Source organism: Panulirus ornatus, chromosome 1, assembly GCF_036320965.1.
Source record: "Panulirus ornatus isolate Po-2019 chromosome 1, ASM3632096v1, whole genome shotgun sequence".
NCBI classification, from domain to species: domain Eukaryota; kingdom Metazoa; phylum Arthropoda; class Malacostraca; order Decapoda; family Palinuridae; genus Panulirus; species Panulirus ornatus.
Window position 1 is genome coordinate 41943268 of NC_092224.1, and position 17020 is coordinate 41960287.

The following is a 17020-nucleotide window of genomic DNA, read 5'->3' on the forward strand; positions in this document are numbered from 1 at the left end:
ATTGCGCAAAAGATGCTTGTGGCATGGGAAGAGTGGGAGGTGGGTTGATTAGAAAGGGTAGTGAGTGGTGGGATGAAGAAGTAAGATTATTAGTGAAAGAGAAGAGAGAGGCATTTGGACGATTTTTGCGGGGAAAAAATGCAATTGAGTGGGAGATGTATAAAAGAAAGAGACAGGAGGTCAAGAGAAAGGTGCAAGAGGTGAAAAAAAGGGCAAATGAGAGTTGGGGTGAGAGAGTATCATTAAATTTTAGGGAGAATAAAAAGATGTTCTGGAAGGAGGTAAATAAAGTGCGTAAGACAAGGGAGCAAATGGGAACTTAAGTGAAGGGCGCAAATGGGGAGGTGATAACAAGTAGTGGTGATGTGAGAGGGAGATGGAGTGAGTATTTTGAAGGTTTGTTGAATGTGTTTGATGATAGAGTGGCAGATATAGGGTGTTTTGGTCGAGGTGGTGTGCAAAGTGAGAGGGTTAGGGAAAATGATTTGGTAAACAGAGAAGAGGTAGTGAAAGCTTTGCGGAAGATGAAAGCCGGCAAGGCAGCAGGTTTGGATGGTATTGCAGTGGAATTTATTAAAAAAGGGGGTGACTGTATTGTTGACTGGTTGGTAAGGTTATTTAATGTATGTATGACTCATGGTGAGGTGCCTGAGGATTGGCGGAATGCGTGTATAGTGCCATTGTACAAAGGCAAAGGGGATAAGAGTGAGTGCTCAAATTACAGAGGTATAAGTTTGTTGAGTATTCCTGGTAAATTATATGGGAGGGTATTGATTGAGAGGGTGAAGGCATGTACAGAGCATCAGATTGGAGAAGAGCAGTGTGGTTTCAGAAGTGGTAGAGGATGTGTGGATCAGGTGTTTGCTTTGAAGAATGTATGTGAGAAATACTTAGAAAAGCAAATGGATTTGTATGTAGCATTTATGGATCTGGAGAAGGCATATGATAGAGTTGATAGAGATGCTCTGTGGAAGGTATTAAGAATATATGGTGTGGGAGGAAAGTTGTTAGAAGCAGTGAAAAGTTTTTATCGAGGATGTAAGGCATGTGTACGTGTAGGAAGAGAGGAAAGTGATTGGTTCTCAGTGAATGTAGGTTTGCGGCAGGGGTGTGTGATGTCTCCATGGTTGTTTAATTTGTTTATGGATGGGGTTGTTAGGGAGGTAAATGCAAGAGTTTTGGAAAGAGGGGCAAGTATGAAGTCTGTTGGGGATGAGAGAGCTTGGGAAGTGAGTCAGTTGTTGTTCGCTGATGATACAGCGCTGGTGGCTGATTCATGTGAGAAACTGCAGAAGCTGGTGACTGAGTTTGGTAAAGTGTGTGGAAGAAGAAAGTTAAGAGTAAATGTGAATAAGAGCAAGGTTATTAGGTACAGTAGGGTTGAGGGTCAAGTCAATTGGGAGGTGAGTTTGAATGGAGAAAAACTGGAGGAAGTGAAGTGTTTTAGATATCTGGGAGTGGATCTGGCAGCGGATGGAACCATGGAAGCAGAAGTGGATCATAGGGTGGGGGAGGGGGCAAAAATTCTGGGGGCCTTGAAGAATGTGTGGAAGTCGAGAACATTATCTCGGAAAGCAAAAATGGGTATGTTTGAAGGAATAGTGGTTCCAACAATGTTGTATGGTTGCGAGGCGTGGGCTATGGATAGAGTTGTGCGCAGGAGGATGGATGTGCTGGAAATGAGATGTTTGAGGACAATGTGTGGTGTGAGGTGGTTTGATCGAGTGAGTAACGTAAGGGTAAGAGAGATGTGTGGAAATAAAAAGAGCGTGGTTGAGAGAGCAGAAGAGGGTGTTTCGAAGTGGTTTGGGCACATGGAGAGAATGAGTGAGGAAAGATTGACCAAGAGGATATATGTGTCGGAGGTGGAGGGAACGAGGAGAAGAGGGAGACCAAATTGGAGGTGGAAAGATGGAGTGAAAAAGATTTTGTGTGATCGGGGCCTGAACATGCAGGAGGGTGAAAGGAGGGCAAGGAATAGAGTGAATTGGAGCGATGTGGTATACCGGGGTTGACGTGCTGTCAGTGGATTGAATCAAGGCATGTGAAGCGTCTGGGGTAAACCATGGAAAGCTGTGTAGGTATGTATATTTGCGTGTGTGGACGTATGTATATACATGTGTATGGGGGGGGTTGGGCCATTTCTTTCGTCTGTTTCCTTGCGCTACCTCGCAAACGCGGGAGACAGCGACAAAGTATAAAAAAAAAAAAAAAAAATATATATATATATATATATATATATATATATATATATATATATATATATATATATATATATATATATATATATTTTGCAACTAAATCAGAGCTGACAACTTAAAGGGCAATATTACAAATGCAACCTGAAAGATGCAACTCTGTGTTGTAAGTAAATATTGAATTTAAGGTACTGCTTGTCAGTTCTTGAAATAGTTTGAACAAAGTTTATTAGTAGCATGAAAAGATTTTAAAAACTAAATGCTGTTCATTTTTTAACCAATTTTATGAAAGCAAGGAAATAAGTAAGAAATTCCTTGAGACGGGATGTACAATGTATAATTCTTGATATTTATATTTATCTGTAAACAACTCTAATCAGTTTCTTTGTAGAAGTAGCAATTGTCTAATCAAGTTTATAAGGTATTTAGCTTATGAGAATTAAGCAATTTTCTCTCATGTAATATCTCGTGTTTTTGAGAATCCATTGCTGTGATATGTTTGCTCAGTGCTACAGATTTCAGTGTTGAGTATATTGGCTTAAAAGTAGTTTAGCTTTAGAATTTAATGTATAAGTATGTTATTCACCTTGATAGTTGTTTTAGGGTTTATTTTTTATGGTTATGGTATACAAAATACATTTGCTAAAATCTATTCAATGTCACTGCATTATCACTGTTTTAGATATTACACAATATTTTAAAATTTTTTCATATGTTGTCACTTGCACAGTAAGTTTACAGAAAAAAAAAGTGCTGAGCTTTAAGATTTTAGCCTACACTCATAATTGTACAGTCAGCTCATATATCTACTAGTTTTGAAGCAGCTACAAAGTCTTAGGTTAGGGTGGATGTGCCTTTTTCTGATCTGCTAAGTTTTAAGCTGGATTTTTTCTTTATTCAAAGATGAATTTAATGGATAGTGTAGTACTAAGGTATTATTTGTACTATCCAGTCTTCTTTCACTGAATTTGAAATTTGTTTTGCCGCTATCATCTCATGTCTAGTTTAAACTGGCATTGTTCTGAATTGCCAGAACATATTTTAGATGCCCTTATTATTTGCTTTAGTTTGGAAAATTAATTCTGGGGGGCTTAAAGATTAAGGATTTTACTCCAGCCATACAATTCAGGAAATGGCGAGCCTTTGGATTTTGAAAACTCGGAACATCAAAATTGATGTATGTATATTATTCATTTATAATTGCCTAAGTACCAATTTTTGTGAAACAGAGCTGGTGTAAAGAACTTTTCTAATGGCTCTCGCAAGCCAAGGCTGCACTACTATTAGTAGCAGGGAAATGTAGACTCCTTTTTCATAGAAATGTCTTTGATAGACTGTAATCATGATGATACAGCCTTGCCAAAGATTACTTTTGGTGCAACCTCTTGCTGGTGAATCCCAATAATGCCTGAATATATATATATATATAGTACTTCCCACGTATTCCCTGCGTGTCGTAGAAGGCGACTAAAAGGGGAGGGAGCGGGGGGCTGGAAATCCTCCCCTCTCGTTTTTTTGTTAATTTTCCAAAAGAAGGAACAGAGAATTGGGCCAGGTGAGGGTATTCCCTCAAAGGCCCAGTCCTCTGTTCTTAACGCTACCTCGCTAATGCGGGAAATGGCAAATAGTTTGAAAAAAAAAAAATATATATATATATATATATATATATATATATATATATATATATATATAGTCATACTTGATTTGTGGATCCCTCAGCAAAGTATTTGCAGATAGAGATGAAGAAAGGGAACATTCGTTCACACTTATTCTCTAACTTTCATGTGTAATGCACCGAAACCACAGTTCCCTGTTCACAACCATGCCTCAAGGACCTTTCTTTGGATTACTTCAAATGCTTCATGTGCTCTGGTTCAGCCATTTGACAGGACATTGTTCTAATTCACTCTATCCCATACAGGCCTTTCACCCTCCTGCATGTTCAGGCCCTGATCACTCAAAATCTTTTTCGTTCCATCCTTCCATCTCCAATTTGGTCACCCCATTCTCCTTGTTCCTTCCACTTCTGACACATATATCCTCTTTGTCACCCTCTCCTCATCCATTTTTTCTTTATGTCCATTCCAACTCATTACACTCTATTTTGCTCTTTGAACCACACTCTTTTTATTCCTATTTATCTCTCTTACCCTTTCATTACTTTCAGTTCATCTCACACCACATATTGTCCTTAAACATTTAATTTCCTACACATCCCCCCACCCTTTACATAGTTTTATCTGTAGCCCATGCCTTTCATACATATGATATTGCTATGATTACTGTTCCTTAAAACATAGCTATTTTTGCCCTCCCAGATAATGTTCTTTATTTCCTTGCATTCAGTGCTCCCAGAACCTTTGCCACTTCCCCTACCTTATGAATCATGTACTCTTCCATGGTTCCATTTACTGCCATGCCCACTCCAAGGTATTTCTAACACATCACTTCCTCCAATTTTTTTTTCCATTCAAACTCACTTCCCAGCTGACCTGTCTCTCAACCCTGCTAAACTTATTAGCTTTGCTTTTCATCAAATTTAATCTCAAGTTTCTTGTTTCACACACACTTCCAAACTTGGTCACCAACTTCTACTGTTTCTCACTTGAATCTGCCACCAGTGCTGTATCATCAGCAAACAACAGACTCACTTCCCAGGCCCGCTTATTCCCAACAGATTGCATACTCGCCCCTCTTTGCAAGACTCTTGCATTTACCTCCCTCACCACCCCATCCATAAAGAAATTGAACAACCGTGGTGATATTACACACCCTTGCCACAGACCAGCCTTCACTTGGAACCATTCACTCCCTTTCTTCCTACTCTTACACATGCCATATGCCCTTGAAAAACTTCTCACTTCTTCCAGCAGCTTTCCTCCCATATTGTATATTCTTAAGACCTTCCACAAAGCATCTCTGTTAACCTTATCATACGCTTTTTGCAGATCCATAAATGCCACATAAATCCATTTGTTTCTCATTTGTATTTCTTACTGACATTCCTTAAAGCAAACACCTGATCCACACATCCTTTACCACCTCTGAAACCACACTGCCCCAACCCATAATGATGCTCTGGACATGCTTTCACCCTCTCAATCAATACCCTTCCATACAACTTACTAGTTGTACTCAGCAGCAAACTTATACCTTTGTAGTTTCAACCCTTGACCTTTATCCCCCTTGCCTTTATACAGTGGTACTATACATGTATTTCATTAGTCCTGAGGTACCTCACTGTGATCCAAACTTTGAAAATCCCTACCACCTAATGAATAAACAATCAACCCATTCTTAAATTCAACTGCAGTGCAATTAATTTTTTCTTCAACTTCTTGCAACTTTCTTATGTAATGCTATATTGTTTACTAATCAATTGCTTTTTTCAAATTAGAAAAAAGTGTCCTTTATTTTCCTATTTATCATTGTTTCACATATTTTGATGAACTGGTAGTTTACCAAGAATAAATCCATGCTGTCATTCACATATGCATCTTTTTGAAATATGATTTTCCACTATGATTTTTTAAATCATTCTTTTAAATGTTTTATTATTCATGACATTTGCAAGCTAGTCTTTATTGTTTCAGCAGTAAAGTGGACCCTCCTTTGTTTATTGGTTTATGTCAGTACTGTCCAGTTTGCTTTCCTGTAGTTAGTGAAATTCTTTATGGTGACTGTGCAGGTTGGTTGGACCAGGTAGTGTTATCAGGCCCATGTGTGCAATGCTGGTGAGCCAGATGTAATGTCTGGCAAGGTTGGCTGCTGAAGTTGGTTTGTTGGGAGTATGGTTCTTGGTTGTGTAGGTTGAGAGTGTTGATTGGATGCAGTTTATTTGTATTTAGCTGACCTTAAGAATCTTGGTTGTGAGTGTTGAGCCAAGGGGGATTGAAATCATTGCAAAAATAAGTGTTAGGTGTTTTGGTCGGGGAGTGTATCAAAATAGGCTTTTAGTGGGGAAGGTACTGTGAAATTTCATTTCTATGGATTGTATTTCAAGGGTGTTGTAATTGTCTGTGGGTTGTTTTTAACTCCAAGTGATGTTAGAGAATAGTATGGTTTGTGGAGAATGGCATGGCTTGGTGGACAAGTGATTGAGTCTTTCTTCTCTTTGTTTTTTGATTTGTCATAAGGTTGTATAGTTGTAGAAAGGTGTGTGTGTGTGTGTGTGTGTGTGTGGGGGGGGGGGGGTGATCTTGATGTAAGTCTGGTTTCTTAGATTAGGACAATATGGGTGTTGTGTAGTCAGTGGTGGTTGAGCTTTTTTGTGTTTGTTTATAATGCTATTGGCATTGAGTTGTAGGATGCTTAGTTAATTAGTATATATAGTGTAGAATTTCTCAAAAACACATCTGTGAATGAGTCGGACAGTTCTACCCTCATTCATAGTATTTTGTTTTTGTTGACTGACATGCATCCCATGAAAAAAACAGCTTTTAAAGTTGCATTGCATATTTTGCCATTACCCTTTTTTTCAGTGCATGTGATGAACTTCTTCCTACCCATCTCTAAGACCTTATCTATGGACAATCCTGGTTATGAAATGGTGCAATAACCAGGTACATTAATGTGGCAAACCACACATGCCCAGTCCCTTTGTATTGTGACATGGGTCCATCAGCTTTTCATTGATTTAATTTTCTTGTTAGATGCAAGTTATGACTAAGCTTATATAAGCTGGTATACAGGCATCTCTACATGATTCATTAAAAGAGAGTGAAGAGAAAAAGCTCTGATCCTTCTGAGCATTTACTTCTTTTGCATATAGTTGCTACACTGATTTTTATTTTTTTGGAATGTAATGAAATCTTTAATTTCAGGGATATATAATAAAGAAAATTGAAGAGCGAAAGAAGGCAGATGGTAGCACTGAGGAAGTGCCCATATACCAGGATTTTATGCCATTTCTTTTTTCACAATATGCACATTCTCCTTTTGAGAGGCTTCCAACCTTCAACCAAGGTAAGTTTTACGATCATATTCGTATATTCCTAAATGGTTGAATTGTTGCCTTTCTTGCATAAATGATAAATTTCTTTATATACTTTATTGTTGCTTCCCTCTTTAGTGAGGTAGCATTAGGAACAAATGAAGAACAGTTGCATCTTTTTTACAACTATTCTGTATCTGTCATGTGAAGTTCACCAAAGGCACAGGTCCCTATCTACAACCAGGCCCCTCAAACCTTTCTATGGCTTACTCCAAATGCTTCACATGCTTTAGTTCAGTCCATTGACAGCACATCAACACCAGTATATCAGATCATTCCAATTTACTGTATCCTGTGCATTCCTTACACCCACTTCCATGTTCATGCCCTATCAATTGAAATCTTTTTCATTCCATCCTTCAACCTCCAGTTTGGTCTCCCTCTTTTCCATGTTCCCTTCACATCTGACGTATATTCTCTTGTCAGCCTTTCTTTACTCAGTCTCCCCATATTTCCAGACCATTTCAACACACCCTCTATAGCTTTCTCAACCATGGTCTTCATTATTTCCTTTCATTATTTGCTCATCAAACACCTCACATCACATATTGTCCTCAAAAGTTTCATTTCCAATACATCCACCTTCCACATATCCTTATTTGTAGTTCATACCTCACATCCATATAATATTTTAGGAATGGTATACCTTCAAACATACCCATTTTTGCCCTCCCAGATAACATTCTCTCTGTCCATACATTTTTCAGCCTTCCCAGAACTTTCACCCCCTCACCCATCATATGACTCACTTTCACTCCCATGATTCCATTTACTGCCATGTCCACTCCCTTGTATCTAAAACATTTCACTTCCTCCAATTTTTCTCCATTCAAACTCGATCTCCAACTAACCTCTTCCATAACTCTACTAAACTTAATAACTGCTTTTATTCATGTTTACTGTCAGCTTCCTTCTTTCACTCAGTCTTCCAAACTCAGTCATCAATGTCTGCAGTTTCTCACTTGAATCTGCTGCTAGTGCTGTATCATCAGCAAACAACTGACTCACTTCTCATGCCCTCTCATCCTCCACAGTCTGCATACTCATCCCACTCTCCAAGACTTGCATTTACCTCCTGCACCACCCCATCCATAAACAAATTGAACAAACAAGGTGACAGCACACACCCCTGCTGCAGAACAACCTTTACCTGGAACCATTCACTCTCCTCTCCTCGTACTCAAACATATGCTTTACACCCTTGATAAAAACTTCTCACTGCTTCTGTCAGCTTTCCTTCCACACAGTATACTCTTAAGACCTTTCACAGGGCATCTCTATTAACCTTGTCAAATGCTTTCTCCAGATTCATGAATGCCACATACAGATCCATCTGTTCCTCCAAGTATTTCTCTTACATATTTAAATCAGACATCTGATCCACACTTCCACTACCTTTTCTGAAATCACATTGTTCCTCCCTAACCTGTTTCTCTGTACATACCTTCAGTTTCTTAATCAGTTCCCTTCCATACAATTTACCAGATATGCTCAACAAACTTATACTTCTGTACTTTGAACACTCATTTTTATCCCCTTGCCTTTATACAGTGGCACTGTACTCATCCTGCCAATTCTTAGGCACCTCACCATAAACCATACATATATTGAAACTCCTTACCAGCCATTTAACAACAGCCACCCCCTTTCTTAATAAATTCAACTTCAGTATCATCCACTCCAGCCACCTTGCTGCATCTTGTCATACATATGGCTTTCACCTCCTCTTTTCTCTTTACCAAACCACTCTTCATAATTCTCTCCCTTTGCATTAAGCCCCAACCCAAACACCCTACATCTGCACCCCTGTCATCAAGCACATTTACATGCTCAGTTCAGTCCCATCCTCTCTTCATCACTACCTATTATCACTTCCCCTTTTGCCTCCTTCAATGATGTACCTTATTTTGTATTGTTTTTCGCACATTATTAACTTTCTTCCTAAGCAGTTTCTCACCCCCTGTCATCAAGCACATTCACATGCTCAGTTCAGTCCCATCCTCTCTTCATCATTACCTATTATCACTTCCCCTTTTGCCTCCTTCACTGATGTACCTTATTTTGTCTTGTTTTTCACACATTATTAACTTTCTTCCTAAACATCTTATTCTCCATAAATTTTACTAATACTCGCTCCCCCCACCTCTCATTTCCCATCTTTTTCAATCCTTGCACCTTCCTCTTGGCCTCCTGCCACTTTTATTCATACATCCCCGCTTATATGTACTCCTTCTTTGTAAGTACCTCCCGTGCCTATCCTTTCTCTTTTACTATCAACTTTATTTCTTCATACTGCCAATCTACACTTTCTGATCTGCTTACCTCCCATCATTGGTATGCCTCATGCATCTCTTGCACATACCAACCTAAGTACCTCCCATTCCTCACCCACTCCCCAAGCTTCATTTTGTCATACGTTTTGCCATTCTACACTCATTTTCTCCTGGTATTTCTTCTCACAAGTCTCTTTTCCAAGCTCATTTACTCTTAACACCCTCCTCTCGCTGCTATTGTTTTCTTTTTTCCGAAAACCTCTACAAATCTTTACCCTCACCTCCACAAGACAGTAATCAGACATAGCTGCCCCTCTCAGCACATTTACATCCAAAAGTCTCCCTTTTACAGCCTGTCAATTAATTTGTAATCCATTGATAGCTGCTGATTATCTCTCCTATTCACATATGTATACCTGTGTACGTGCCACATTTTAAACCAGGTATTCGCAGTCACTAGTCTGTTTTCAGCACACAACTCCACCAGCTGTTAACAATTTCCATTCATAATACTGAATACCCCATGCACCCCAATTATATCTTCAACTGCTACTTTACTCATCTTCACGTTTAAAGCACCCATCACTAATGCTCAGTCTCTTACAGTAAAACAGCTGACACATTCACGCAGCTGCTTCAAAAGCACTTGCCTTGCATGATCTCTTTTCTCATAGCCAGGTACATAAGTGCTAGTAACCAATCATATCTTACCATCCACTTTGAACTTAACTTACATCAACCTAGGATTTATTTCCTTACACTTTCTTGCTTCAGTAGTAGTGCTACCCCTTCCTTAGCTCTTCTCGCCGACCTCTAACTTTACTCATAACATTCCAATCCATTCTTCCCCTATGTCCTTGAGCTTTTTTCACTCAAGGTCAGAAATCCAGGTTTCATTCCTCGAGCATACTACATACATATCTCTCCTCTCTTCTCATCTCAGTTACATTCACACACATTTACACAACCCACCCAGAACCGTTGAGGAGGATGAACACTCCTTGCTTGGCTCCTTTTTCTGTTCTTTCCTTTAAAATTTGAAATACAAGAAGGAGGGGTTTCCAGTCCCCCATTTCTGCCAGGAATACAGATTCAGAATTCTTTTTTCCCCACCCAGGGATAAAATGATAACTGTCTTGAAGGTATCAATACACTTTGTCTTTGTTAAACTTTATGCAAGTTTCCCTTTATTTGGTTGACCATTGGTGGTGATTTGCTTATCTAGGGTTCATGAAAAAATAAACTGATGTAAACATGAGAAGAAAAATTACAGTTTCAAAAACTGCACACAGTAAAAGTTGGTGATTGTCAAGAGTTTTCCTTGTTAGAATTATCATTTGCTAACAAGTGTCAGTGTCCATTAAGATATCTGCAATATTCAGTTTTGTCATTTTCTTGTTGCTGAAGAATCCACCATATATATAGCTGACAAAATTTATGATTTAAGACATTTGAAAACCCTTCTTCCCCTTTTTTTTTGAGCTTTATTTCACTCACGGCCAGAACATTCAGGTTTCTTTCATCAAACATACTACTTACCTTTCCTCTCTCCTCATCGTGGTTACATCCTTACACATTTATTAACCTTCTTTTTGGAAGCATCTCTACTGCATCATGAATGATGTGAAATGTAACACATTTATAGGTAAAAGATTAAGAATTTGTTGCATATGGGGATAGAGGAGAAAGAATACTGCCCATGTATTCTTTGCATGTCATAGAAGGCGAATAAAAGGGGTGGGAGTGGTTGGCTGGAAATTCTTCCTTCCTATGTTAATTTCCAAAGAAGGAACGAGCAAGAAGCCATGTGAGGAATTTTCCCTCTTAAGGCTCACTCATCTGTTCTTGATCCTACCTCACTTACATAGGAAATGGCGAGCATGTATGAAAAAGTAGACAGCCAGGGCTATGAATTAATTTGAAAGTGAAAGATGAGGTGGTGTGGTGGCAGAGGAGGAAATTACACTGTATTTTCATTCCTCTTGTTAGCTCATGCTTCATCACTACAGGCCCTCTTGGCTGGCTTTTTCTTTTTTTTTTTAATTCTATGTTCAGTGTTTTTACTGTACATCCTGTATTATTTTTGTTCTACACAATTGTGAAAGAAGCACTACTGTATTAGTAATGATACAGGGGGAGATGGGCGAGAAGAAAGTATCCACTAGCTCCCCTCTTTTTCGCTTGCTCCATCACTCTGGGCCTTCACAGTTTGGTTCTTTTATTGGTTGTTAGTGTATAAATATCTCCTCATTAATTGTACATTTAGTCTATCTACTTATCTATATCTCTGATGCCTGTTCCCTCTGGGAACCCCCATCAAGGGGTGGTCATGGCAAAGAGTCTCCACTTATCCCTATCCTTACATGCCTCCTTTGCATACACCATTCCATGTATTCTTCCACTATTTCTCTCCCTCTAGTATTTCTCCACCCTATTTGCCCATGTCACAGGTGGTCCTCCACTCACACCAACCCCTTTAATTGTACTATCATACATTCTCCTTGTAAACTCCCAGTCATGCATTCTTTCCACATGCCCAAACCACATTCAGTGTTCAAAAAATATCCTGTTTGTACAAGAGCATACTTAAGTGTGCTTGAAAGATAAAGTTGATATGGTGGTAGCAGAGGGAGGCAGGTGATGAGGGAGTAATCTCCAATGCTGGTCCATCTGTCCTTCATGTTTGGGGTGGCAATACAGTACAACTCAATTTTTTTTCATACTTCATTGTCATTTCCCACATTAGTGAGGTATTGCCAGGTATTGACAAAGAAAGATCATATTCCCTCACATCCATTCTCTAGCTGTCATGAGCAGTGCCCCAAAACTGCAACTTTCTATCCACAATCAGACCACACAGACCTTTCCATGGTTTACCCTGGCCACTTCATATTCCCTGTTTAAGTCTATATACAGCACATTGACCCCTTACACCAACATTCTAATTCACTTTATCCCATGCACACCTCTCATTCTCCTTCATGCTCAGGCCCCAATCACTCAGAATCCTTTTCATACCATCCTTTCATCTTCTGTTTGGTATCCCCCTCTTTCTCCTTGTTCCTTCCACTTCTGACTCTTTGTCAACCTTTCCTTACTCATTATCTCCTTCTCTAAACCATTTCAGCCTAGCTTCTTCAGCTTTCTTAACTGCATTCTTTTTATTATCACACTTGTATCTTACCCTTTTATTATTTACTCAGTCAAACCACCTCACACTACATACTGTCTATAAACATTTCATTTCCAACACATCCATCCTCCTTCACACAGCCTTATCTATAAACCATGTTTTCCATCGGTATGATATTGCTGGGACTACTGTACCTTCAAACATACCCACATTTGCCCCCCCAGTTAACAGTCTCTCTTTCTATACATTCTTCAGTGCTTCCAGAACCCTTGCCCCCTCACCCTCACTTCTGCTTCCATGGCTCCATTCAATGCCATATCCACTCCCAGTCTCCATTCATACTCACACCCCAACTAACCTGACCCTCGGCTCTTGCTTTTATTCACATTTACCTTCAGCTTCCTCCTATCACACACTCATACAAACTCAAATATCACCCTATGGAGTTTCTTGAATGTGCTATCATTACTGCATCATCAATAAACAGCAGCTTACCCATTTTCCAGGCCCTCTCATCCCCTACACACTGCATATTCACCTCTCTATACAAGACTTGCATTTACCTCCCTCACCATAAACAAATTGGACAACCATGGTGACATCACATACCCCTGCCACAGACCAACCTTCTCATGGAACAATTCATTCTCCTCTTTTCCTACTTGTACACATTCCTTACACCCTTGATGAAAACCTCACTGATTCCAGTGGCTTTACTCCCACACTATGTATATTATGAATACCTTCTTACAGAAATCTCTATCAACCCTGTCATTTGCACTGTCCGATCCACAAATGCCAAAATCAAATCCATCTGTTTTTCTAAGTATTTCTCATACACATTCTTTGAAGCAAACACATAATCCACACATCCTCTACCACTTCTGAAATCACACCGCTTCTCCCATGTGATGCTCTGCACATGCCTTCACCCTTCCAATCACCACCCTTACCACCCTTCCATATGACTTAAGAGGTAGAGTCAACAGACTTATACCTCTGTAGTTTGAACACTCACCTTTATCCCCCTTGTCTTTATATGGTGGCTGTATACATGCTTTCCACCAGTCCACAGGCATCTCACCAACATCCATATATACATTGCAAATCGTAATAAACCAATCAGCAACACAGTCTCATCATTCTTAATAAATTCAACTGCAGTACCTTCCACTTCAGCCTTCTTGTCACATTTCATTTTATGCAAGGCTTTCGCCACCTCTCCTCTCTTCACCACTCCATTCTCCACGACTCTTACTTTCACACATCACCCTGTCCCAAACGTCCTGCATCTGCCACTGTATCATCAGACACATTCAACAATCCTTCAGAATATTTATTCTATCTCTTTCATCACAACCTGTTACCACTTACCCTTTTACCCCATTCATCAATGTACCTGTTTATTCTCTTGTTTTTTGAACATTTTTAACCTCTTAACATTTTACTCTCCCTAAAGTTTTCTGGTATTCCCTGACCCCAACTTTCATTTGCCCTCTTTTTCAACCCCTGCTCCTTCTCTTGACCTTTTGCCACTTTTTTTTTTTTTATTTAACATCCCTCATCATTTGTACCCTTTCCCTGTAAGTACCACCCAAACGTCTCTCCATTAGCAACTGTTCATTAGCAACTGTTTTCCATCACTTCAGCACTTGCTACCCTCTCTAATCTGCCCACCTCTCACCTTTTGCATGCCACATACATCTCTCATACATGCCAGCACTGCATCCCTAAAGGCAAGTATTCCCATTCCTCTTGTTTCATTTACTTTCACCTTTTGCCATTCTACACCCAGTGTCTCCTGGTATTTCTTCTCACAAATCCTTCCTTGTAAGTACTGCCTAAATGTCTCCTTTTTTTCTTTCACTAGCAATTATATTTCATCACTTCATCACCCACTACCCTCTCTAATCTGCCCAACTCCCACCTTTTGCATGCAACATGCATCTCTCGGACAAACCAGCACAGCATCCCTAAATGCAAATACTCACTCTCCTCACCCACTCCTCTTGCTTCTTTTACTCTCATCTTTTATCATTCTACACCCAGTCTCTTCTGGTATTTCTTTTCTCAAATCCCTTTTCTAAGCTCTTTTATTCTCACCACTTTCCCTTCACCGCTATTGTTTGCTCTTTTCCAAAAACCTCTGCAAATGTTCACTCTTTCCTGTGCAAGATAGTGATCAGACAACCCACAAGCTGCCCCTCTAAGCACATTATCATCTTAAGGTTTTTTTTCAAATCCCTCTCAATTGATATGTAATCCAATAATGCCAATTGACCATCTCTCTTACTCACATACATATACTTGTATATGTCCCTCTTTTCAAATTAAGCATTTCTTACATACTTGTGTGTATCCCTCTTTTCAAACCAGGTATTCCTAATTGCCAGTTTTTTCCAGCACACTACTGCACAAGCTGTTCACCATTTCCATTTATAATGCTGAATACCCCATTCCCCTCATTATACCCTCAACTGCCACTTTAATCACCTTCACATTCAAATCAACCATCATTAATCCCTGGTCTCTTTCATCAAAACTGCTGATATACTCTCTAATCTGCTCCCAAAACGCTCACCTCTCTTGATCTTTCTTTCACGGGTAGGAGCATAAGCACTAATAATCACCCATTTCTTAACATTCACTTTCTGTTTTGCGTATAGCAATCTAGGATTCACTACCTTACATTCGTTCACACACTCTCACAACTCCTGCTTCGGGAGTAGTGCTACTCCTTCCCTAGTGCTTATCCTCTCACCAACCCCTGACTTTACTCCTAAGACATTTCCAAGCCATTCTTCCCCTTTAGCTCTGTGGTTTGTTTCATTCAGAGCCAGAATATCCAGGTTTTTCTAAAATGTACTACTTACCTCTCCTCTTTTGTCATCTTTGTTACATCCACACACATTTAGACATCCCACCCTCATCCAAATTCTTATGTTGTGAAATTTTTATATCATTGTGTTGTATGAATTGTTATTTGTTTTATTACAAATGTATTGCAAAGGAAATAACATTTAAACTTCTTTTTGGAAGCATCTTACTACTTCATAAAATAATGTGTATAGTATTTGTCAATGACGTGAATTCCAGCACATTTATTTTTAACAAAATTTATGATTATTTGCATAAAGAATAAACAGGTAGTGCTATGAATGAGTTTGAAAAGGAAAGATGAGATGGTGTGGTAGCAGACGGAAGGTCAGCAGAGGATTAAGTAACTCCACATGCTCATTCCTATTCCCTACATCCTGTTAGCTCATGCTCCATTATTAAATACCCTCACAGCTAGCATCTTTGATCACTTGTTATTGTGCAAATCTCTTCCTTTCTATAATTTTACACTCAGTTTTTATACATTACATTCTTTATTATATTTGTTTAGCACAATTTTGAAAGAATCAGTACTGTAATAGTAATGATACATTGAGGAGGTATTCACAACTTCCTCTCTATGTTGCTCACTTCACCACTCTAGGCCTTCTTGGTTGACTTCTTTTATTGGTTGTTTTGTATAAATTTTATATTCATTTTATTTTAAGATACTTTGTCGCTGTCTCCCATGTTAGTGAGGTAGCGCAAGGAAACAGACGAAAGAATGGCCCAACCCACCCACATACACATGTACATACATACACGTCCACACACGCTCATATAGATACCTATACATCTCAACGTATACATATATATACACACACACAGACATATACATATATACACATGCACATAATTCATACTGTCTGCCCTTATTCATTTCCGTCGCCACCCAGCCACACATGAAATGACAACCCCCTTCCCCCACAAGTGCGCGAGGTAGCACTAGGGAAAGACAATAAAGGCCACATTCGTTCACACTCAGTCTCTAGCTGTCATGTATAATGCACTGAAACCACAGCTCCCTTTCCACATCCAGGCCCCACAAAACTTTCCATGGTTTACCGCAGATGCTTCACATGCCCTGGTTCAATCCATTGACAGCACATCGACCCCGGTATACCACATTGTTCCAATTCACTCTATTCCTTGCATGCCTTTCACCCTCCTGCATGTTCAGGCCACGATCACTCAAAATCTTTTTCACTCCATCTCTCCACCTCCAATTTGGTCTCCCACTTCTCCTCGTTCCCTCTACCTCTGACACATATTTGTCAATCTTTCCTCACTCATTCTCTCCATGTGACCAAACCATTTCAAAATACCCTCTTCTGCTCTCTCAACCACACTCTTTTTATTACCACACATCTCTCTTACCCTGTTATTACTTACCCGATCAAACCACCTCACACCACATGTTGTCCTCAGACATCTCATTTCCAGCACATCCACCCTCCTCCGCACAGCTTTATCTATAGTCCATGCCTCGCAACCATATAACATTGTTGGAACCACTATTCCTTCAAACATACCCATTTTTGCTTTT

General features: G+C 39.4%; 1 protein-coding gene across 1 annotated transcript in view; it reads left to right on the forward strand.

Moving 5' to 3' along the window:
* The window catches only part of Clbn (Nuclear export mediator factor NEMF homolog Clbn), a 908728-nt gene that overhangs the window by 220527 nt on the left and 671181 nt on the right, over nt 1-17020 (forward strand). Inside the window, exon 7 of the mRNA XM_071695085.1 lies at nt 7022-7163. Coding sequence (XP_071551186.1) covers nt 7022-7163 — 142 coding nt within the window. The remainder of the gene's footprint in view (nt 1-7021; nt 7164-17020) is intronic.